This window comes from Mobula birostris, chromosome 2 (genome assembly GCF_030028105.1).
Source record: "Mobula birostris isolate sMobBir1 chromosome 2, sMobBir1.hap1, whole genome shotgun sequence".
NCBI classification, from domain to species: domain Eukaryota; kingdom Metazoa; phylum Chordata; class Chondrichthyes; order Myliobatiformes; family Myliobatidae; genus Mobula; species Mobula birostris.
In genome coordinates, this window is record NC_092371.1 from 132,236,790 (window position 1) to 132,262,685 (window position 25,896).

General features: G+C 41.3%; 1 protein-coding gene across 4 annotated transcripts in view; it reads right to left on the minus strand.

The window, feature by feature from the left end:
• The window catches only part of mia3 (MIA SH3 domain ER export factor 3), a 114,796-nt gene that overhangs the window by 81,453 nt on the left and 7,447 nt on the right, over window positions 1-25,896 (minus strand). For all 4 annotated transcript variants that reach the window (XM_072248389.1, XM_072248381.1, XM_072248397.1 and 1 more), the window contains exons 2-4: window positions 20,823-20,956; window positions 8,488-8,574; window positions 4,207-7,090 (exon numbers count right to left, since the gene is read on the minus strand). In XM_072248389.1, coding sequence (XP_072104490.1) covers window positions 4,207-7,090; window positions 8,488-8,574; window positions 20,823-20,956 — 3,105 coding nt within the window. The remainder of the gene's footprint in view (window positions 1-4,206; window positions 7,091-8,487; window positions 8,575-20,822; window positions 20,957-25,896) is intronic.

Below are 25,896 nucleotides of genomic sequence, written 5' to 3' on the forward strand. Positions count from 1 at the left end.
TAAATCAAATCCTTTAAAAAAAAGAAAGATGTAGAATCCTTGTGGGTAAAGTTAAGAAACCGCAAAGGTAAAAACACCCTAATGGGAGTTATATACCAGCCTCCGAACAATAGCCAGAATGTGGGATACAAATTACTACTGGAGATAGAAAAGGCATGTAAAAAGGGCAATGTTATGATTTCAATATGCAGGTACATTGAGGAAAACTGGATCCCAAGAGGGAGAATTTGCAGATAGCCTACAAGATGCCTTTAAGGAGCAGCTTGTGGCTGAGCCTACTAAGGAAAAGGCAATTCAGGATTGGGTGTTGTGTAATGAACCGGGTTTGATAATCGAGCTTAAGGTAAGGAACCCTTAGGAAGCAGTATTCATAATATGATAGAATTCACCCTGCAGTCTCAGAGGGAGAAGCTGAAGTCAGATGTATCAATATTACAGTGGATTAAAGGGAATTACAGAGGCATGAAAGTTGTTTGGAAGGGGTTACTAGCAAGGATGACTTCAGAACAGCAACGACTGGAGTTCCTGGGAGCAATTCAGAAGGCTCAGGATAGATACAGCCCAAAGATGAAGGAGACCCATTAATGAGCTTGTGGCTTATAAAGAGGCCAATTTTATTTTAAACACTTCCATTCACCCTGGGTTTTAATCTGCTTCTGCAGACCAACTACCTTGGATGAGAATATGAGACTTGCAGTACAGCAGCATAGTCCAATAGCTGGTGTCCCACAGCTCCAGTGACCCGGGTTCAAGCCTGTCCTTGTGCAAAGACAGCGTGCCTTCTCTCAGTAACCAAGTGAGATTCTCCCCTGGGCACTCCGGTTTCCTCCCACATCCCAAAGAAAGGTGTGCTGATAGGTTAATTGGCCATTATAAATTACCCTAGTGTGTGAATCTGGGGCGAGTTAATGGGAACATGGGAGGAACAAAATGGGATTAGTTTAAGTGTCTACTTGATGGTCAGTATGGACTCATTGAGCCGAAGGACCTGTATCTGTACTGCATGGCTCTACAACATCTCCCACAATACTTTCTATCACTGAAAGACCCGGATGTAGAGTGGATGTTTTCAATAGCAGGAGAGTCATGATCTGAGGGCACAGCCTCAGAATAACGGGACAGCCCATTAGAACTGAGATGAGGAAGAGTTTTTGTTCCGCCAGAGGGTGGTGAGTCTGTGGAATTCATTGCTACAGAGGGCTGTGGAGGTCAAGTCATTGCATGTATTCAAGACACAGATTGATAGGTTCTTGATTGGTAAGGGAGTTAGAGTTACAGGAAGGAGGTATGAGAAACAGACTGAAAAAATATCAGCTATGATGAAATGATGAAGTGGACTCAATAATGGTCTAATTCTACTCTTATATGTTACGGTCTTTAACCTTCTCCCTATGACTAAATGGCCTGACATTTCCTGCTTTCCCTTTCTCCATTTGAGTTAAAATGACTATAGATTTCTTCAGGCACCTGTCTACCACACACATTTGGAAATGCAGTATGAAATTGTTTATAAAATTTATGAATGGAATGGGGACGCAATCAGCCTTTGGTAATACATGATAAAACGTTGTGGCCTGGCACTGCTCACATCCAGTCCTTCTGTTTGACAAAATGCCCTTCAGTTCACTGCAGCCTTTGTGCTACACAAGAGCATCAGTGCTCATGTGTTCGATCAGGACTTCAACCCATAATCTCTGACTCGGAGGCCAGAACAAAACCCACTGAACAGAAGTTCTCACTTGAACAGGTGGACTGTTTTTTGGTTCTAATTGTAAAAATTGTATATAAATTGTTTTTGTGAATGTTGTGTATCTGATGCTATATAGTTAGAAGACAAAGTTTGTGAATAATTTGCAATTACCTGGTTTTCTGCCATTAATTACTCATAAAATATGGTCTGATCTTCACCAAAGTCCCAATAATAGACAAACACAATTCTCTAATAACACACAAACAATTATATTTCTTCTCATCACTACCAAATACACCATTTAAACAATCACAGTCTAGGTTCAAAAAAGTATGTGAACCTCTGGGGCAAAAACTATTTGGAATCACATGTTCCAATCAATGAGATGAGATTGGAGGTATGGGTTGTAGTGGTGCCCTGCCCTATTAAAAGAAGTCACATAAAGTTAGGTTACTGACAGAGCCTGCTCTTCTCAAGAAAGATCTATTATGTGAAACATGCCTCAACCAAAACAACTTTCTGATGACCTTAGAAGAAGCACAATGTGCAATGCTGAAGGAGGTGAAAAAGAACCAAGGTAACAGCAAAAGGCCTGCAGAAATCTCTAGAACTTGCTATGGTCTCTGTTCATGTGTCTACTATAAGAAAACCCCTGAACAAAAATTGTGTTCCTGGAAGGATACCACGGAGGAAAGCACAATCTCCAAAAAAATCATTGCTGCATGTTTCACATTTGCAAAAGACCACTTGAATGTTCCACTATGCATCTGAGATAAGGTTCTGTGGACAGATGAGACAAAAACTGAACTTTTGGCAGAAATGCACACTACTATGTTTGGAGGGAAAAGGGCACTGCACACCAACACCAAAACCTCATCCCAACTGTGAAGCATGGTGGAAGGAGCATCATGGTTTGGGGCTGCTATGCTGCCTCTGGGCCTGGATCACGTGGGGTGGAGCTAGGGAGACAATGGCGTCTAACGGCAACTCCTTTGCTTGCATCTTTGAAAACAGCTCTATTTCTATCTTTAATATCTCTATCTTTTCCCTTTCAGGATTCTTTTGAAGACCCTGACCTGGAGTTACAAGCTGACTTCGGTCCTTTGCGGGAATGGGACCCGCTCTCACGACTGGTTGCTATTTGATATACCAAGGACACTGCCTAGAAGATTAGCTCACCTTCGGAGTTTCAGGATTGTGTGGTTCTGCAGGTGGGCAGACTCGAGGTCAGTGCCTCTGCAGGAAATCGGTGTGTCATGAGAGATAGAAGATCTCTGCCTGTGTGCCCAGAGACCTCAGTTCTTTGGGCAACAGCTCAGAGAAAGCGACGCAACACACTTTTAACATCATAAATCAGCAAAGTTGTTTTGTTATGTCTCCCCTCTTGCTGTGAAACGGAGACATCTCTTTTTCTCTTATTAGGGAGAGAGAGCACCTGTGGTATGTCGAACTACCAGGTGAACGAGTAGTCTTTGGGGTACTGCAAGTCTGTGCCTTTATTGATGCTTTGTTGCACACTTTAGTGCTCAGTGGGGGGGGGTGCCGATTTTTTTTGCTGGTGGGGGAGGGGGGGATCATTGCTTTGCTGCTGCTTACTCGTGGGACAGGGGAGCTGTGGGGGAGGCTTTGGGGTTCTAACTTTTAACTGTCATTCATTCTTTGGGCACTCCTCTGTTTTCATGAATGGTTGCAAAGAAAAAGAATTTCAGGATGTATATTGTATACATTTCTCTGACATTAAATGTACCTTTGAACCCTTTGACAGCTAGTAATCATTGAGGAAACAATGAATTCAAAATTGTGTCAAGACATATTTCAGGTCAACGTCAAGACAGCAGTCCGTCATCTGAAGCTTAATAGAAGTTGGATGATACAACCAGACAATGACCCGAAACACAAGAGCAAATCAACAACAGAATATTTTGAAAAGAAGAAAATTCATGTTTTGGGATGGCCAAGTCAGAGTCCAGACCTTAACCCAAATGAAATGCTATGGCATAACTTGAAGAGGGCTGTTCATGCAAGGTATCCCAGCAATATTGATGAACTGAAACAGTTTTGTATAGAGGAATGGTCTAAAATTCCTCCTTGCCATTGTGCAAATCTGTTCAGCAGCCACAGGAAACATTTGGAGGGATATTGCTGCTAAATGAGGTTCTACCAGTTATTAAATGTATGGGTTCACATACTTTTTCCAGCCTGGAATGTGAATGATTAAGCAATGAAAAGTACAATTGTTTGTGTGTTATTAGTTTAGGCAGACTGTGTTTGTGTATTATTGTGATTTAGATGAAGATTAGACCATATTTTATGAGTAATTAATGCAGAAAACTAGGTAACTGCAAAGGGTTCACAAACTTTTTCTTGCAACTATGTGTGTAAATTATTTATACATTTGTATACATATACACATACACACACATATATATACACATATACACACACACATATAAATACATACACATATTCACACACGCACGCTTATCTTCTACAATCAAATTAATATTCAACTCTACCATGGAGGAAACGATTCCTTTCCTTCGACAACTCTTCTCCAGAGGCGAGAGTAACACTGTCCTTGATAGCTGAGTATTTCATTCTTAATTGAAACATAAGCTCCTGAAGGTCATTCAAAATTACAGTCTCTTCATCACTGTCCAGAGGGTTTTCATCTATCTTTTGTTGATTCATTTCAGCTCTTTTGTCCAACATATTCTCCACCATGTCGAGGATCCTTGACTCTGATTCCTCAAGTATGTTGTCAAGAATGTTCTCAGTATCTTCCTCATTCGCTTCAGATAACTTGCTGAGATTTAGCTCCTTGTCCAAATCATAAAGCACAGCTTCAACCTCCAAAACTTGTCGAGGACTTAGATACTTTTGCACAAGCTGAAAGCCCTTTTCATTCAAGGAGCCTTTCAAAATTGTAAGCTTTTCCACAGCCTCCTGGTACTTGAGATCTGCATACTCTTCATTTGCATCTTCTGACCCAATATAATTGCTTGGTTGTATGGAATCTTCAGTCTTCTTCTCTTTCACTTTAAATGGGTTTGAGGAATTTTCAATCCTGGAATAAGTCCCAGGCCACCTGCCCTCGCTCTTTGCACTCTCTTCAATAAGAAGACTCTTATCAATCTCACCATTTTCTTTATGCAAAGTTCCTGAAAGATTCTTCAGGTCCTGAGTCTGGTCTACCTGCTCTTCACGCTCATCTACAGACCTTAGAGAGGATTGTTCTGATTTCTTCTCATTTTCAATCCAATTTGCTTGTCCTTGAATGTTCTGAGCATGCTCCTTCCTTACTTCATGGTCTTTCTCTACATCTTCCTTTGCAGCATCTTCTCCTCCAGCTTGCAGATCTACCGGCTCCACAGTATTCCCTTCCTCTGTAGCATTCATATCATTAACACCTAACTCATGTCCAAGAGCTATGTTGGCATCTCGTTCTTTTGCCATTCTGGCATCTGCAGCATTTTCATCCTCTAACAACTCTTCTGGCTGATCTTCATCAGGCAATTCATCTAAAACTTCACTGTCTTCACTGTTTAGATCTCCTTGGCTATCATCTGAAATTCCAGTGTCAGGCAGTTCTGAATAACTATCTGAAGTTACATTTACATCTCTCTGGTCATTCTTTTGCATGTCATCTTCATTCTTCACTGTTTTGCGGTCTTCTGGGTCCATCATTTGATCTTCAGCTTGCACTGCATCTCGTGAAAGGGTGGTATTGGCATCTTTTGCAGGAAGCCCTTCACTTGTCACTACCTTTATTTGATCTTCTGATTTTAACCCTTCATTTACAGTATCTATCCCTTCGGGATACCCAGATGGTTTGTCCATTCCAGTTTCTAGTTCTGACTGGATAAACTTTGGGAGTTCTTGATTCATCTCAGTTGCCAATTCAACTTCAGTGTCAACTTGCGGTTCAATTTCTAGCCTAATTTCATCTGATTCTGGGACAGTCACAGATTCATCATCCACAGCATCCTGTGACTGCAATTTGCCCTCTTTGTGTTGCCCTGAACTTTGACTATCTACTGTAGACACAACATGTTGCTGCTGCTTGGTTCCCTCGTCTTCCATAACCAACATTTCAACATTGGTTTCAGTTTCCAGGCTCGTGTCAAGGGCCCGAACTGTGGCTTCAGGATCTTCTGTCTCCTTTACAGCAACATCAGTTTCAGCTGTTTTAGCAACTGAAGGTCGAAGCTTATTGCCAGCATCTTCTGACATACTCAACAAATAGATCCTATTTTCTTCTACTGGATTTTCACTATTTCCCACACTTGGATCATTCAGCAAGTCTTCAGAATCAGAACCATCTGGGTCTGTAACCTTGGATGTTATCTCATCTCCAGTTACAACTGCAGAAAAGGTCTCTCCAAGAGTTGTCCATAGCCCTCCACTTTTTCTGTCTTCTGCAGTTAGTGTTTCCCCACTTTCGGTAGTTTTCTCAGTTACCTTATCTAACGGTTGTCCCTTTTCTGGACTAATAGAAGCTGCTACAGTATCTACAGCTTGAGTTGTAGTTTTAGTGCCAGCTTCACTAGATTTTAAATCTTCCCCAACTTCCTTATCTTGTTGAGGAAGTGAATTCCCATCTGAGCTGGAAAGTAGGGTTATGTTTACAGGAGGCTCAGCCAAGTGATCTTTGTCCAATTCTACATCCGACTCTGCCTTTTCATCCAATGTAGTGTCTTTACTGGCCACTTCATGATCTACCACAATCGCATCTCTTGTTGACCCAGATCCAGTTTCTAATACCGAAGAGCCCTCAAGTTCTACAAGTTCTTTCTGTCCACCTTCTGATTCAAGTTCTGCTACAGACAGCAGTTCCGCAACATCCAGGGAAACTCGAGTGTCCCTGCCATCTTGACTTAGCCCTTCACTCCCTGCATCTTTTGGAGAAGTGGCTTCTGGCTCCTGAGAACTGGATTCCAAGTATGTGCTCACTTCAACGTGGCTACTACCATCCCCTTCCACTGAATGGTCTTCCAAAGAGGAAGTATCATCACCCACAACAGCAGGTTTTTCTTCAGGAACTTCATCTTCAACATGAAGAGTTCTCTCATCACTTAATGAACTGTCTACAGTTTCAGCTCCTCTCCCTTCAGTCTGTGTTAGGGAGTCCCCACCTTCCTGCTCTGCAGACTGAACAGCTTCTTTACTTGCTTTATCGCCCACAGACTTAATTCCAGGCGCTTTTGATGTCTTCCCAGACTCATCATCTGGAATCTGTTGGCCCGTATCATCCTTCCTCCTCTCCCTCGGACTTGCATCCCTTTCTTCAACGTGCTCCTTACTCTCAGCCTCACTGGAGCCTGCAATTCTGACAAGCTTGTCAATATCCACCTCATCAAATTCTTCTGGGCCTTCGTCAAAACACACGAAGTCTGTGTCCTGCAAATTTGCAAGAGGTAAAGATTAAAGTCAAGCCTTTCAAATCTGACACTCTGCCTTCACCCTGTGAACACCCTATAGAATACCAGAACAGGTCCCACCACTACAAATCCCTGAAATGACCACTACCCCACTTCAGTAACCCCAAACACCTGCCTGCAGACTCCCCAGCAAGTGGCAACTTTACCCACACCTGGGGGGGTGTCTACAAATACTGGCATAGCCTCCAACCCAGAGATCTCTCTACGAACACCACTTCATCAACCCACATAATGCAGAATATCTTTGCAAATACAAGGAGCTGCCTCCAACCAAGGGCCCCCCAGAAATATCAGTAAACCCATTCCTTGCAAATGCCACCCTTTGCAGGAGGTCCTGCTCGGATGAGAAAGGTGGAGGGTCTGGGTGTTTCAATGTTGTCCGAGGGAATGTGAAGCTGCGGGAAGAGTGGAGGAGGCAGCTCAACTGTCAGTAAACAAACAGGGTGAAGGATGGAATGGAGAAGAACTGGTGCTGTTTTGCCCCAAATTGGACAAGGCTGACTGGGGAAAAGGCACCATTACCCTCCTCAGGTTCAGCACCCTGAGGGGGAATCTTTCCCAAAAAAAATGCCTTTTGTCCCACCCCCCATGCAAGGCTACCAATATATCACTTTGAATCGGTTAAAGTGAAATGGCATTGTAATTTGCCAATTTGTAATCCATTAAAGGGGAGAATTTTTCAATATGCCATTAGAAAGTTAAAGGGAGAGAGGGTTCTAGTCATTTAAATGATTGATGAGAAATGTGGGCTGGATGAAAAAAATTATTAGCCATGTTTAAAACAAGCATTATAGACTCAGGTCAAGGCCCTGGCCATTGAAAACTGAGAGCAGGAGGTGAAATTTCTTTAACTGGAGGTGGATAAATCTTTGAGATTCTCTGTGCCATGGGGCTGTGTAGACTCAGCCCTGAGTTCATTCACAACAAAGTTCAATGAACTTCTGGATATTGTAGAATCAAGGGATATAGGTGCAGGAAAAGGACACAGGTAGATCAGTCGTTGTTGAACAGTGAACATGCTCAGGGGGCCGAATGGCCTGATTCTATATCTCCTGTTTCCCCTTTCTCCACCAGACACCACTCTGCCTACCACCGTTCCATACTAACTCATAAAATTCACTCAGGCAGTAAAGGAACATCTATATCAGTGTGTAATCTACATTGTAAACTGCAACAAAAATAATGAAAACCAATTTAATAATACAGAAAAGATGAGTAATTACCTAAGGGAAGCTGCCCTGGCATCTCGCAGGACTTTGTTTATGCTTCAGACAGGGTTAGACAGCATCCTTAAGTAGAGTCTGTTCTTTGACACTGTCACATATGCATGCACTTAGACAAAAAACCCACACTCACCTCAGCTGGCAACTCCACCTCAGTAGCCGAGTACACTAGATTTACTTCAATCAAGTTGCTGGGAAAATATCCAAACTGACTCCCCACCTGTGACAGAAAGATTTCATATCAAGAAAGTTAACATAGTTCTGACTGATCAGGAAAACAGCCAGTGTGAAACTTTCACATCATTTATAATATTAAAGTTGATTTACATATTACATTTTACAGAACATAATCTGCACCATCACAGTTACAAAAACAAAACTCAGGTTTTTTTTTGCTTCCGATAGGTTCCACGTGGGATAGAGCAATCTCCAGTCCTCCTCTACACAAGTTATGTAGCTGTCCTGCTTGCATGTGAGGGAGGTGAGGATGGCATTACAGAGTGGCTTCGACCCCTGGCTCCCTTGCAAAGGTCCTAGAACATTTAAAGGCATTTCTCAATAGGTCCTCTTGACCTTGGAGTGAAGCCAGTGCCAGGACTAGTCCATGGCTTAGTATCCCACTGAAGTCAGCACGTTGATGGTGGATCATGAACTGTTTCTGTCTCTCCCTGTCCTCAGCTTTGGTTATAGTTCTGTAATAACTTGAAGCCTGGACTACTGATCTGTAGAGCTGTGTTCAAATTCCTCAGCTGTGGGGTGGATTTTATGTTAACATAATTGAACAAATCTGTAACTTAAAACAAATGTTGACCTCAGTTACCACCACCATAAAGCAGCAAAAACCTTTTTAGTACACTAGTTTATTATTGTCACATATCAACATACTGTGAAAAACTTGTTTTGCATACCACCCATACAGATCAATAGGTGCGCCAAGGTAGTACAAGGTGAAACGTTATCCACGTGCATGGTACTGCACAAAGTGCAGTGCAGGTATTTCCAGGGTGCAAGGTCACAATGGGGTAGCTTGTGAGGTCAAGAATCCATTTTATTGTACTAGGGAAACATTCAATAGTCTTACAACAGCGGCTCAGAAAATCTCCTTGAGCCTGGTAGGTTGTGCTTTCAGGCTTTCATCTTCTGCCTGATGGGAGGAGGAAACAGAGAGAATGTACAGGGTGTGTGGAATCTTTGATTATGGTAGCCACTTTACTGACACAGCAAGAAGTGTAGACAGTCTAAAGAGGGGAAATTGTGATGTGTTCAGCTGTGTCCACAACTATGCAATTTCTTGCTGTCTTGTACAAAGCAATTGTCATACCAAATCATGATGCATCTGGATGGGATACTTTTCACAATGCATTGATGAAAATTAGTAAGGGTCAAAGGGGACATCCCAAATTTCTTTAGCCACCTGAGGAAGCAGAGGCGCTGATAAGCTTTCTTGACCATGGCATCAACATGATTAGACCAGGACAAGATTTTGATGACACTCATTCCTAACAACTTGAAACTCTCAATCCTCTCAATCTCAGCACTTCTGATGTTGATAGGGGCATGTGCATTGCCCCCTTTTCTGAGGTCCATTTGTTTTTCTGATATTCAGGGAGAAGTTGTTGATGTGACAGCATATTCACCATAGCTCTCTATCTCATTCCTGCACTTTGACTCGTTATTTGAGATAATAACTTTGGCAAGTTATTTTGATAATAACATTATTATTTAAATGGTTAAAGACTGCAGCATGCTGTTGTGTAGAGGGACTTGGGAGCGCTTGTGCATGAATCGCAAAAAGTTGGCTTGCAGGAGCAAACGAAATATTGGCCTTCATTGCTAGAGGGATTGAATTCAAGAGCAAGGAGGTCATGCTGCAACTATACAGGATACTGGTGAGGCTGCACCTGGAGTACTGTGTGCAGTTCTGGTCTCCATACTTGAGGAAGGATATACTGGCTTTGGAAGCAGTGCAGAGGAGGTTCACCAGGTTGATTCCAGGGATGAAGGGGTTAACCCATGAGGAGCGATTGAGTCGCCTGGGACTATACTCTCTGGAGTTCAGAAGAATGAGAGGGGATCTTATAGAAACATACAAAATTTTGAAAGGGATAGATAAGATAGAAGTAGGAAAGGTGTTTCCATTGGTAGGTGAGACCAGAAATAGGGGACATTGCCTCAAGATTCAGGGAAGGCAGAGGTGACATAGGGCTGGAAGTTGTTGAATCATTGTGGGTAGAGCTAACAAACTGCAAGGGTAAAAAGACCCTGATGGGAGTTAGATACAGACCCCCCAGACAGAAGTAAGGATATGGGATATGGGATATGGTCTACAAATTACAATGGGAGATTAAAAATACATGCCAAAATGGCAATGTTACAACAGTCATGGGGGACTTCAATATGCAGGTAGATCGGAAAACTCAGATTAGTGCTGGTTACAGGAGGGGGCATTTCTAGAGTGCCTATGAGATGGCTTTTTAGAGCAGCTCATGGTTGAACCCACAGGAGGATTGGGGGTTATGCAATGAACCAAAATTGGTTAGAGACCTTAAGATAAAAGAACCCTTACGGATAAGTGATCTTAATATGATCCAATTTATGCTGAAGTTTCAGAAGAGACGCTTAAGTCAGTTGTATCAGTATTACACTGGAGTAAAAGAATCACCGGAGAGGAGTTGTCCAGAACTGATTAAAAAAGAACACTGGCAAGGATGATGGCAGAGCAGCAATGGCTGGAATTTCTGGAAGCAATTCGGAAGGCACAGGATGTATACAACCCAAAGAGGCATAAGTATTCTAAAGCAAATATGACACAACAGTGGCTAACAAGAGAAGTCCAAGCCAACACAAAAGCCAAGGAGAGGGCATATAATAGAGTAAATATTAGTGGGAAGTTAAAAGGGTTGGGAAGCTTCTAAAAACCAACCGAAGGCAACTAAAAATAGTCATTAAGTCCTGGAATACAAAAGTAAACTAGCCAATAATATTAAAGAGGATACCAAAAGTTTCATCAAATACATAAGGTGTAGAAGACAGGTGAAAGTGGATATCGGACCACTGGAAAACAATGCTGGAGAGGAAGTAATGGGGAACAACAAAATGGTGGATGAACTGAGTAAGTATTTTGCTTTAGTCTTCACTGTGGAAGACACTAGCAGTATGGTGGAAGTTCCCAGTGTCAGGGGGCATGATGTATGTGAAGTTACCACTACTAGAGAAAAGGTTCTTGGGAAACTGAAAGGTCTGAATGTAGATAAGTCACCTGGACCAGATGGAGTACACCCCAGAGTTCTGAAAGAGGTGGCTGAAGAGATTGCGGAGGCATTAGTAATGATCTTTTAAGAATCACTAGATTCTGGAATAGTTCTGGAGGACTGGAAACTTGCAAACGTCACTCCACTCTTCAAGAAGGGAGAGAGGCAGAAGTAAAGAAACTATAGACCAGTTAGTCTGACCTCAGTGGTTGGGAAGATGTTGAAGTCGATGATTAAGGATGAAATCTCAGGCAACTTGTAAGCAAAATGATAAAATAGGCCATAGTCAGCATGGCTTCTTTAAGGGAAAATCTTGCCTGACAGATCTGTTGAAATTCTTTGAAAAAATAACAAGCAGGATAGACAAAGGATAATCAGTTGATGTTATGTATTTTGATTTTCAGAAAACCTTTAACAAGGTGCCACATGAGGCTGCTAACAAGCTACAGGAAAGATTCTGGCATGGATAAAGCAGGGGCTGATTGGCAGGAGGAAAAGAGTGGGAATAAAGGGAGCCTTTTCTGGTCGGCTGCCAGTGACCGGTGGTGTTCCACAGGGGTCTGTGTTGGGACCAATTCTTTTTATGTTATATGTTGATGATTTGGATGATGGAATTAATGGCTTTGTTGCAAAGTTTGCAAACGATATTAAGATAGGTGGAGGGGCAGTTAGTTTTGAGGAAGTAGAGAGGCTACAGATAGACAGATTAGGAGAATGGGCAAAGAAATGGCATATGGAATACAGTGTTGGGAAGTATACGGTCATGTTTTTTTGGCATGCGTCTGCGTGGGTGCGAATCTGTGCGTGTGCGTGCGAGTCTGTGTGTGTGCATCCATCCATGATGATGTCTTTTTCATGGCCTTTTACAAGGCGTGGAGCGAGAGAGAGACTGTGACGCACCACTCCTCAGACAGACATTTTTGCAGTATTTTTTCCTTTATTTTACGAGGTCGAGTTGCGATCTCAACTCTCAACCCGGCATGGATGGAAAGCGTACTCGGGAGCGGACTCAACTGGTTTCGAACCCTGGAACCTCCGCTCCCGGGTCCGGCGCCGATGGTCATGCATTTTGGTAGAAGAAGTGAAAGAATTGACTGTTTTCTAAATGGAGGGAAAATACAAAAAACTGAGGAGGATGAGGGGTGACCTGATAGAGGTGTATAAGATGATGAGCAGCACTGACCATGTGGATAGTCAGAGGCTTTTGCCCAGGGCTGAAATGGCTAACACCAGAGGGTACAGTTTTAAGGTGCCTGGAAGTAGGTACAGAGGAGATGTCACGGGTAAGTTGTTTTTTTTTTATTACGCAGAGTGGTGAGTGCGTGGAATGGGCTGTCGGTGACGGTGGTGGAGGCAGATACGATAGGGTCTTTTAAGAGACTCCTGGATAGGTACATGGAGCTTGGAAAAATAGAGGGCGATGGGTAACCCTAGGTAATTTCTAAAGCAAGTACATGTTCAGCACAACATTGCGGATTGAAGAGCCTGTATTGTGCTGTAGGTTTTCAATGTTTCTACTGAGGTGCAAAAGGAATTGGGAGTCCTTGTGCAGGATTCCTTAAAGGTTAATTTGCAGGTGGAGTCAATGGTGAGGAAGGCAAATGTAATGTTAGCATTCGTTTCAAGAGGACAAGAATATAAAAGCAAGGATGTAATGTTGAAACTTTATAAGTACTGGTGAGGCCTCATTTGGAGTATTGTGAGTAGTTTGAAGCCCGTTATCTTAGAAAGGATGTGCTGAAACTGGAGGTGGTTCCAAGGAGGTTCATGAAATTGACTCCAGGATAAATGGCTTGTCATATGAAGAGTGTTTGATGGTTTTGGATCTGTATTCAATAGAATTCAGAAGAGTGAGGGGTGACCTCATTGAAACCTGTTGAATGGTGAAAGGCCTTGATAGAGTGGATGTGGAGAGGATGTTTCCTGTGCTGGGAGAGTCTAAGACCAGAAGACACAGCCTCAGAACAGAGGGGTATCCTTTTAGAACAGAGATGAGGAGGAATTTCCTTAGCCAGAGAGTGGTGAATCTGTAGAATTCTTTGGTAGCTGTGGAGGTCAAGTCTTTATGTATATTTAAGGCAGAGGTTGATAGATTCTTGGGTGGTCAGGGCATGAAGGGATATGGGAAGGCAGGAGATTGGGGCTAAAAGGAAAATTGAATCAGCCATGATGAAATGGCGGAGCAGGTGCAATAGGACAAATGACCTAATTCTGCTCCTATACCTCATGTTCTCATAGACTTTATAATACAGTTTTATAAGATTATGAGAAGCACAGATAAGGTGGATGGTCACAGACATTTTCCCAGGGAGTTGAAGTCTAAAACTAGAGGGAATAGATTTAAAGAGAGAAAGGAACAGATTTAAGGAGAGAAGGGAATGATTTAAAAAGGAACAACTTTTTTCATGCAGAATGATCAGTAAATAGAATGAGCTCTCAGATGAGGTGATCAACACTGGTACAAATGCAATATTAAATAAGATATATAGATGGGAATATGGACAGAAAAGGCATAGAGGGATACAGACCAAATGTAACCAAACAGGACGAGCTCATTTCGACATCTTGGTCTGCATGGACAAGTTGGGTTACAGGGTCTTTTCCTTGCTGTATGATTCTAGGAATCTATGATAAAGCTGAAAAGCATACAGAGATTCGGTTTGTTGACTGTATTAGAAACCACTGTGTTTTTTTAATAATACTTTTTATAAGATTTGTACTTTTTAAAACAAACTCCTGTAAAAAAAAAAGGATCTAGTGCTTTCCCGGCGTATATGACGAATTAGCGGTAGCAGAACATTGTATTTGCACTTGCCATAGGATAGATTTTGACGGTACAAAAGACTGTGCCACACCAATGGCTTTTAGGACTGCCTGGTGAAGGAAGCCATTGAAATAGAACTTGAGGAAAAGAATTTTAACAAGGACGGAGGTTTCACTCTAAGTAAGAACTGGAACTTGATTGTAAACAAAGGAGGTCAACGGAAACCCTGTTTGGATGAGGACTAACCAATCAGGAGGGACGGACGATGGGGGTATAAATACCACCAGACTAGACATGCTCAGGCATCATCCCTGATGAAGATGGCAGAGTCTGTCATCAAAACATCAGTTAAAATCGATACCTGTATCTGGCTGGAAATACGTATTTTTCAATTCTTATTTTTTCAATTGCATTCACAATTTTTGACTCCCAGAAGAAGCCTAAGGATCGGAAGATAAACTGAGATCCACTAATTTGATACACAACGCGAGGTAATTACTTTGAAGAAAAAAACTAAGAAGGAAGTTTTAAGCATGTAGCTGGAAGGTAAGACATTCCTCTGTTCCTTAACTGTCCAAGAATTTCTTCAGTACATCATTTAAAGGGAGTTTACGAGTGAGCGGAGTCATAGTTGTACAACCCACTGAGGGTTAGTATAAATTATCAGAAACTCAGGTTTGATATTATTGTCACCACGGAGTTGTGTGACTCGTAGGGCAAGAGGCTGACAATAGTTTTAAGATATCAGACGGATATTTGTTTGGTTGTAACCTGATATTATATTCACAACAGGGTTGTGAGTTTCATGAGATTTCTGGTGTCTTAAAGAGTACTCCTTAAACTAATATAATGGCCAAAGCCAAGAGAGAAAAGTTAATTGAAATCTTAAGCACTTACTTAAGTGATGCGTTTAAACTTGATACAGTTAATAAAAAGATACGGAAGTAATGTGCTACTGATGCTAAGTCGAGTAAGGACTGGCTTATAAATAATATTGGAGTGATTTGCTGTAAAATCAGTAAGCTGTGGTTCGGAACTAAAAAGACAACTTCGACACTGGTGACTTTAACAGAGCTTCAAAGGTGCAAGTGTATTGAGTTACAGATGCAGATCAATACCTTCAAGCACGAATGCGCTGATTTAGGAAAAAACGCATAACATGCTAAAAGAACAGTATGAAAAAGATAATAATTCAGCAGAAACACAGATCTCTGCATTGATGGAGCGTGTTAAAATACAGCATACAAATTATGTCCATACTCAAAAGTTCTATTCAGAGTTGCAAAGTGAAATGAGGCAAATCTGCGCGGCATTGGGGAGACCTTTGGTAGGCGGTTCGGCCAGCCCAGTGGGTGGTGTTAACTGGGATGTCAATCATGTTGAAAGCCGCCACCCCAGAAACAGTAACCCCTTGGGAACTCCAAGGAACTGCAAAGTGATATTGACTCACTAGAGACCTCTAGTGGCTGAAGACATGATGACAGTAATGAAGTAATTGGTCTGGCGCCATGGGAAGACTAGCCCCAGGACTTATTGAGCTACATCGTGCAATAGGCCCTCTGGCTCTTTGAGCTGCGCCACCCAGAAGTCCCCTGATTTAATCACAGGAAAATTCACAATGACCAATTAACCTACCAACTGGTACGTAGTTTGGACTGTGGGAGGAAACTGGGGCACCTGGAGGAAACAGAAACCCAAGCATTCACAGGGAGAACATACAAACTCCTTACAGGCGGGAGTGAAAACACGCAAGGCTGATGATAGAGATTATGAAAGGAAACAGGAGGCAATCACCAGATCTGGAAAAAATTGATAAATGGTCCAGGGAAGTCCTACATCCTAAAAAAGGAAGCTTAGAGACTTAGGCTAAACTTCAACTAATTAAGAATATATATAAATTGCATCCATATGATGGCATCAAATTTTACATCTCAGAAAATAAATCAGTTGACATGGTGAGTTGAAGATAATATAGGAGAGGATAGACAGAATTACCAGCTGGTTGGGAAGTAATTAAGACGAGGTTGGAGGGACAAGCCCGAAACCAGACAGATTCGAAGATGGTGGTCAATTGCAAACAAATATTAGGAGGATGTTTCTGAATACGAAAACTGCTATAGGACAGTTTGTCTCAGTTACTCAGGAGTCCCTGGAATAAATGAAGATAATATTGAAGAAGCTATATATGGCCCTTTCAAGTCGACTTTCGCAGATGCCTCGATACCAGATGTTGCCAAAATGGTGAAGCTAGCAAAAGCAAATTGGAGGGAAACTTCCGTTTCCTACAGTGAATTGGAACAACGTGCCAAATAAAAGGAGCGGATATCAACATCTGAATAAGCACAGTATAGATTGGTCAATGATCTCCAGCTGATGCAAATTATGTGGGAGACGAGGACTTTGGGCTAGATCTTGTTGGCATTTGATATCAACTTCACCACCAACCTGAACAGCAAGATGAACCCCCTGCTTCATGAGGAAAAACATTGACAGGACGGCATAATTTCAGGGTAAAATAACAACTGTAATGAAGATGTTGTCAATGTTGCAAAAATGACTAGGCCAGGCCTTGCAGCCTTCGTCTGCAGGAACAGAACAAGAATCAGACGGATTATATACACTGTTGTCAGTAGACATGGAAGACCATGATGATCGTGACTGTAAGAACTGTAACATGCCAAGGAGATGCAAATTATCATAAAGAAATGCCTTTGTTGAACCCAGATCTGATTCTGTACATTGATGGCTCCTCAACCATTGAGAGTACTTTGAATGGTTGATTGGGCTGTTGCCATGGAAAATGAAGTGATAGCCTCAGTAAATATGACTCCTAGTACTTCTGCAAAACAGGCAGAACTGAAAGGTTTAATTGAAGCCTGTAAACTAGCAGAAGGAAGATCAGCTAATACACTGGACAACAAATTTTTTCAAAAGTGTTGCTTCCTCAGAATTTTTTTGTTTATGATAGACTGCTTGAAGATGAACACAAATATAATTTCAGACTACTTGTATCACAAAGGAATTTGGAGAAACAACAAATTAACTTTTATTGAATATAATGTACTTAATTGCATAATGGTGCTGATGCTTTGCAATAGTTCAACTAAGTTAAAAATATTCTGTTAATGATTTTCATTTGTATTCAGTGTCTGAGGCTTCTCGCTTAAATGTCCAACAATAATTCGCCAGCAGTGATAGATTCCAGTTGCCCTGATATCTTTTCTCCATGACCGCAATGTCCTGGTGAAACCTTCCACCATGCTCGTCACTAACAGCACCAAGATTTGCAGGGAAGAAGTCTAAATGGGAACGCAGAACATGAATCTTTAGTGACATGTTGTATTTCATGGTTTTATATGCTTGAAGCATGCTTTCAACCAGCTGCATGTAGTTTGGTGCTCTGTAGATGCTGAGAAAAATTTCAACTACTTCCTTGAATGCCTTCCTTGTGATTTTCTCTGGTCCCAGTAGAAATTCTTCAAATTGACTGTCATTGATGACCTGTTTGATTTGTGGACCAACAAAAATGCTTTCCTTAATCTTGGCATCAGTTATTCTGGGAAGCACCTGTCTCAAATATCAAAATCCTTCATAGAAATTTTTGTGCCTGGTGATAGCAAATTCCATCCTTATAGTCCTGAACCCAATAATTATTACTAAAACCTGTCCTGCCATGCAGCAGCCACGTTGCCTAAGCATGCCTGGACAAGATAGGAAAATTTCCAGCTTACATTGTAGGCAACATTTTAATTAGAAACCATAGAAACCATATTATGAACTGAAATAATAAACACAAGTGATTTCAAAAAATGGTGCGTGATAGGGAAATTTCATGGTGATTTTCATGATCAGTAGCCCCAAATTCATAAGATATTCAGGTATTCAGGAAGCAAAATCTTTGTTGTCCAGTGATATGTACATGATTCTCAAATTGCTTTTGGAGTTGTTCATGTCTTTGGAAATTTATCAGGACCAAAAGGATGTCTCACAGCCATGGGAACGCCAATCAAGAATGGCAAATGAGTACAAAAACTCATGGAAGTCATACACCTGCCACCAGAAGTTGAAGTATTAAAATGTAAAGGTCAGTCTAAAGTGACCACAATGGAAAGCTGTGGAAATCCATTTGCAGATGAAACTGCAAAAAGGGCAGCGAAAGAAGGACTAAAGAAAATTAAAGAAATGTGAGAAAACCCGGTAACTGAAGCCAGGTGAAACACTGTCACAGACGAACACGTGAGATGTTCGAGAAACACAACATCAGTGTTCAAATGAAGAAAAGTAGTACTGGATGGAAAATGGGGAGTTATTAAATGACGATTGAGTATGGTAATAAGGCACTAGAGACAGACTGGTGGCCCCGGCTGAGCTGCTTCCTTACTTGGCGCAGCAGATACATTCCTTAGGACACATCGGAGTACAAACGATAATCGGCAGATTCTTGCAATGGTGGTGGAATCCAAAGTTCAGGATGCAAACTCAACAAACGGTTGAGAGATGTATGACATGCTAGAAAATAAACCCCATTTCAACGGAGAAGCTACCTCAACTAAGTACTCCTGCCCCACCTGATCCATTTTTACATCTACAAGTGGACTATATTACCTAACCGAAGTGCCAAGGATGTGTTACTAATAGAGGGCAAATTTTCAAGAAGGTGGAAGCCAACCCAGCACAAAAAGCTACCAAACCGATTCTGACCAAAGAACACATTTCACTGGGAGTGTTTCTCAAAAATTATGTCGACTGATGAACATGGAATGGTCTTTAATCATCCAGAGTCATCAGGACAAGTTGAAAGAATTAATGACATTATCAAACAACGGCTGACTACGTATCACGAGGAAGGTGTACCACGGCCTACAGCCCCATCTTTGGTTTTATGCAGCATCAGGACAACCCCAAACAAGAAAACAAAACAGAAACCATTTGAAGTGGTAACGGGACAACCTACATCACTACCAGGAGCTCTCGATCTGAGAGAGGCTGATGTACATGTTATGTCAGATAGTTTAGTTGATTATTGTGCAAAACTAACACAGTCTGTTCAGTTTGCTTTTTAACAGGTTTCTGCTGCTTGGAGTGGTCCATCGGAAGGAGGACACGCCTTGATTCCTGGCCAGTGAGTCCTAGTCTGGAAACTGCGTAAGGAATCCCTGGGAGCTCAGTGGGAAGATCCTTACCAAGTACTGTTAATTACCAATTCAGCAGTTAAGGTAGAAGGTAATAGTAAGTGGATACATGCCAGCCACTGCAAGCAAGCTACAGTGACTCCAGATTAAGACAAGTAATGTGGAAAGACTTTAAGACCAAATACAATTGTTGCACATTTTCATTGAACATTATTATCATAGTCTACATGCTTTTGTGTTTGTTTAAAAGCGATTACCTTGAATTTTTTAATGTGATTCTGCTAGGGTCTGTTACTGAATCAAAAGGGGGGAAATGTTGGAAACTACTGTTTCTTTAATAATACTTTAATAAGATTTGTACTTTTTAACAAACTCGTAATTTTCACACTCACTGGCAGGAAGCGGTAGAACAGCTAAAATAGTGGTTTATATTTTAACTTTCATTGGCTAGGTGTTAGCACATTACTCACATGATATAATTTTTTAACATAGCCTATTAACTAATTAATCACCAAGAAATGCCTTATCTATAAAAGTGATGGATTTTTCAGAAGCACCTTCTTTTATTCCTTGTCGTACACCCTTTAATTCCCCTCTTAGAATTGTTTTTCAGCTCTTTATTTAATTTGCTTAGTATTTGTATGTTCATCTGTACTTTAAAGTAAACTGAAACTTGGAATGAAGACGGCTTTCCATGTTTGACTCCTGGAAGAACCCTAACAGTCAGAAATTAAATGGAGATCCGACCGCTGTGGTGGAGCAATTCAGTCATGAGGAGAGACTGTTGAAGCTGGGCCTGTTCTCCCTGAAAAAGAGATGGGATTGACGTACTGAATATAAGATAATAAGAGACATAGATAAGGAGAAGTTTCCTGTGGTCTACCCTACCACAGAAAAATAAATGTAAAGGACATAGATTCAGGGTAAGGGCAAGAAATCTAGAAAGCACCTGAGGGGGACTTTTTTTTGCCCAGAATACCTGGAATGCGCTGTCAGAGACAGCATTGGAAGCGGTGTCACAGAGAATACTTAAGGAGTGTTTTGACTGTCACTGAATTGCTCAGGCAGAGAAGGCAATGAGCCAAGTGGTAGAAAATGGATTAATAGAGATGGGTTGGGCCAATGGCCTTTGTATGTTGTATGACTCTTAACACTGCAGCAGTGAGCTCAGGTGCTTGTCCTGGATTAGGGGTTGAAACCACAATTCTCAGCATCAGAACAAGTTTTCACGATGCAAGAGCAGAGCGAACAGGCCTTGTTAAAGGGTATTTAATGTGACAGACACATACACAGAGAAACACAGCCATAAAACACTACTCACACTTCCAGCCCAGAGGTCATTTCTCTTCCCTGCTAATTTATAATACACATAAATGGTTTCACCCGCTTTAAACTTTAGGAAGCGGCAGTCAGGACCCACGAAATCCTTCACAGCTTTACCACGACACATCAGCACTGGAAGATATGGAAAATAATTAGCTGTAGCTCCCCAAACCACCTCATCCATCAGACCCCCAACTACTTCTCCCCACCATCCCCACAGACAAAATCATTCCCCAACTCAACCTGTCTCTACCACCCACTTCCCACCTCACCCAATGGACAAAAAGACTTCTCCGTCCTCTCTAACCCCCTCAATCATTCAGTACATTTACTTACCACCTGTTGGAAATACAGAAAACATTTTTAAATCAGCACCTGGGGTTTCGGGAAAAACTGCTGTTAGTTCTGGAAGGAGGTTGGAGATAGGGGTTCATGAAAGGTATTCTTGGGAAAAGTTGCCCCTCAGACTCCTAATAAATCTCTCCCCTCTCACCTTAGACCTATGCCCTATATTTAGTGATTCCCCAATCCTGGGGAAAACAAATTAAGTACCTCACCTACAGTCCTTATGACTTTCTACACTACAGTGGATTCTGGTTAATTGGGACACATCGACACCAGATCACTTTGGCCCAATTAAGTGGCTGCCCTAATTAGCCAAGGTTTCATGGGAACAGTTTAAAAGTTTTTTTAAAAAAAGACAATCTACTGTTTAACTGAGTAACAAATTATGCATTTAAATGACAAACAGAACAACTCAGAACAATATCTATACTACTTCAGTACCATAAAACTGTGTATTAGTTCCTAATTGTTATCAGAGGGATTCATCCAATGTACCTGTGCGCTACTGCATTCTTTTGATTAACTGTAAATGAACAAAAACAGCGCAGACACCTACTGCAGATAATGGACTGCCTTCATACAAAGCTATCGAGGATAGCATCCTCCAAATCTTCATTTTCATTGTAACATTCAAGGTGATTGTCAATACCTTCAAATTTTTCATAGTTCCTAACTTGTTGAAATAACAAAATCATTTCATTTTCACTCCCAGCTGTTTCTGGCATCTCCAAGCCTGAATGCTTGAAATCACAGTGAGCAAAACGGTTCTGAATTGTCTTTCTGCTTTCCTCTCGCGTTATCAGTGACAAAATTCACTTTTTTTAAAAAAACACAAGTGCATGCAACTGGCGCTACTTAAAAACTGTTTGAACTAAGCATGGTGTAGCGTCTATCGGCCAAACAAGTGCACACATCTGACACTAGTTAGAAACTGTTAGGCAACAGTCTTCTGCCCCAATGAAGTGACATAGTGTCCCAAATAAAGGAAGAAAATCCTTGCAATTTTCTCGAATAGTTTTTGTTCTTTAAGAGTTGTCCCAAATAAGTGGATATCCCAATTAACCAATAGCCCAATTAATCGGAACCTATTATATTTTAAAATTAATTGGTTTTTGAATATAGGAGAATCTCAGGATATTGGGTCATTGCAGGAAAATTAAGTTGAGAAAAGTGGTCAGCTATTAGCTCACAGACTGGCAGGTGTGAGAGGCATAGCAGCCAACTCCTACTTCCCTTTCATATGTTCTGACAATAAACGTCCTCTTTATGGTGCTGTTATCAGCTCCAGATAACCAGAAGCAATACACACACTCAATTAAATACTTTTCAAATGCCGGCACGATTGTAGCTCCAAATGTCTCCAGGTTAAGAAAACCCAACTTATAGATACCCCTCCATACAAATGAGTTCCCATATTATAAAAAAATGTCTAACCCATGTACATACATTTATTCTATAAACAGAACTAGTTTCCTCTCTCCCTTCACTTTTAGTTTGTTCTTTTTATCATCTTGTTTACTTTTGCTGTTGTTCATTACAATACAATGGAGATATGATTACGACATCAGGACTCCTTTTTATCTATCTTCTGACACATGGACAAAATTGTCTTATAGACATCTGCATAATTTAAACTTGTTTGTTACTGGGGAAGGCCTGTATAAGAAAATTACCATACCACCTCCCCCACCCACCATTTCTCTGTTCGCACTCAGCAAGATGTTGATCCTGTTATAGGAAAAGTGCTAAAATAAACATAGGAAATTTATGAAGATGTTGCCAAGAATCGAGGGACTGAGTTATGGAGGGTGAGATTCAGCAAGTTGTGAGTTTTTCATTGCAGCATTGGAGAATGAGGGATGACCTCACAGGTGTGTAAAATCATAAGAGACAAAAATAGGGTGAAAGTGCAATCTCTTTACCAGGGTCGGCAATAAAGAACCAGAGGGCATAGATTTAAGGTGAGAGGGGAGAGATTTAATAGGAATCTGAGGGACCACCTTTTTCATCCAGAGGGTGATCAATGTATGAAAGGGAAATGATTAAGGTCAGTCCATTAGTTACATTGGATAGTGACATGGATAGAATATACAGTGGGTTCTGGTTAATTAGGACACACTGGGACTAGTACATTTTGGCCCAATTAAGTGGCTGCCCCGGTTAGCTAAAGTTTTATAGAAATAGTTAAAAAGGTTCACATTGCTGTCCTCTGAGGGGCTGGTGATTTGAGTCTGTTCCCTCAGATGAGCCACAAGTTCATGTCACTGCCCTCGGAGGGGCTATTGGTTTGTGTCATTGCCCTTGAAGGGGCCAGTGGTTCCAGTTCGCTGCCCTCAGAGGCGCTACTGGTTCGAGGCACTGCCCTCAGATGGTGGGACCCGATGCTCTGGGAGATGTTATTGAAATTCTGAGATTTATGGATTGGACTGTAGTTCATATTGGCCTCTTTCAATTCTATGTTTTTTCTCGTGTTCTCATCCATTCTTTCTTCTTGCTGATTGGTGGGCTGGGGGTTTGGAGTTTGATGTTCCTGTTGTTGTTTCTCCATCTGTTAGCTTTTTATGCAAGGGAGGACTTGGGGGGTTTGGGATTTGTGAGTTTTTGTTTCTTTTTCTTTTTATGCGGGGGGGGAGATTACAACTAAAGGACGGGGGGGCAGAGGATTGATGTTTTTCTTTCAACAACTTCCATGGTTTTTTGTATTTTATGGCTATCTGGAGAAGACAAATTCCAGAGTTCTATTCTGTATACATACTTTGATAATAAAATGAGCCTTTGAACCTTTGAGAAAAGACAAACTACTGTTTAACAGTTTATGAATTTAAATGAAAGACAGAACAAATTAGACCACCACCAATAATACAACATATTATATATTTGTGTATTCATTCCTCACAGTTATTGACAGAGGAATTCATTCAGTGGAGGCTGCTGGTGCTTTTGATTGATTGTAAATGAACAAAATCGATGCAGACACGTAGTGCAGGTAGTCGACTTCCTTCATTGCCTTCCTGCATGAAGTAATGTCGTAATCCAACAATAAACTGCCTGCCATCCTGTGTAGTCACTAGCTCATTCAGATGCATCATCATCATTTTCCTCGTCTTCATATTTCCCACTGTGCTGTTCTGATACAATGCTTTCAATGATTGCATCCTCCAAATCTTCATGTTCATTTTAACATTGAAGGTGATTGCCAATGCCTAAAATTCTTCATAGTTCCTAACTTAAAGTCATGAAATCATTTCATTTTCACTCTGGTTGTTTCTGGCATCTCCACACCTAAGTGCTTGAAACTGTAATGAGCAAAACCGTTCTGAATTGTCTTACTGCTTATTTCTTGCCAACTGTCATTGACAAACTGTACTGCCTATAAAAGGTTAACCCTTGAACTCACTTCCTTGGAAATGTTTTAATGTTTAAAAAAAGCAAAGGTATCAAAAATCACTGCTTTTTGAATTAGCATCCATTGACCCAAATAGATAACATAACACAAGCACACACAACTGACATTATTTTAGAAACTGTTCACTCTAAGCACTGTGTAGTGTCTAACAGCCAGACAAGTGCACGCAACTAACACTAATTAGAAACTGTTCGGAAGCAGTTCCTATCTCAATTAAGCAGCATAGTGTCTCAAATAAATGGAGGGAATCCAGGCTATTTTCTCAATTAGTTTTTAGTCTTTAAGAGTTGTCCCAAATAAATGGCTGTTCTGATTAACCGATTGTCCAATTATCCGGAATCCACTGTAGTTACAAGGATCTGGACCAAATGCAAGCAAATTGAACTAGCTTAGAAGGAAATCTTGGTCATATGGAACAGCTGGACTGAAGGACCTGTTTCCTGGTTATATGACTCCATCCACAAACAACACTGAAATAAATGGTCAGATAATATTATACAGAAAGCTCTCCTGCAGAAGTAGCAGCTGAGACAGGCAACACCATTTCCTTCAGTTCTGTAGCCTGTATCAAGGGAATCTGCCCAGGCTCTGACTTTGGGACTTGGAAAAAGGCCACATCCACACGACATGAAAAACAACATCACAAACGGAGAAACTATTTGAAGGAATGTTCATGCAATTCCAGATATTTTGACAAGCAGAGAATTTCAGAGCAAAATACAATCAGAGCCCCTTTCCCTCCTCCACCACCATCATCTCCACACACCCCTCCACTATCCATCCCTACACCTGAACTACTCTAAGTTTCTTAATAAAAAAAACGCCCACCTATGACCCCTGCAACACCCCCACATCTAACTTCCCTAACAACCTAGCATCTCAACATCCCCCTCTTGCGCAATTTGTCCTGTTAATACCTCCACACAGCCATAGCTGCCACAACCTCAGTGTGTATACATTCCAAGTATGCCATCTCTAACCCTCCAGTCACACCCTACCACATCCACACATTACCCAGACTCTCTCATCATGTTTGCTAAAGTAGCCTGGGGCAAATTCTCCTCTCTGAAGAATCATGATTCTGAGCTTAAAACAACTGTATGTTCAGCCAATGGTAAAGTTACAACACATCATCACATAGTGCTTGGTATGAGGAAGTGATGCAGGAGTGGAGATCTGCCAATTTTTAAAGAAGAACAAAATTACAGGAAAGATTTCAGGGAGGTAGTTCACACAAAGAGGAAGTTGGATCAGCTCGATTTAGGAACATGGAGATACAGATATAAGATTAGACACGGACAAGGTTAGTGGCCAAAGCAGC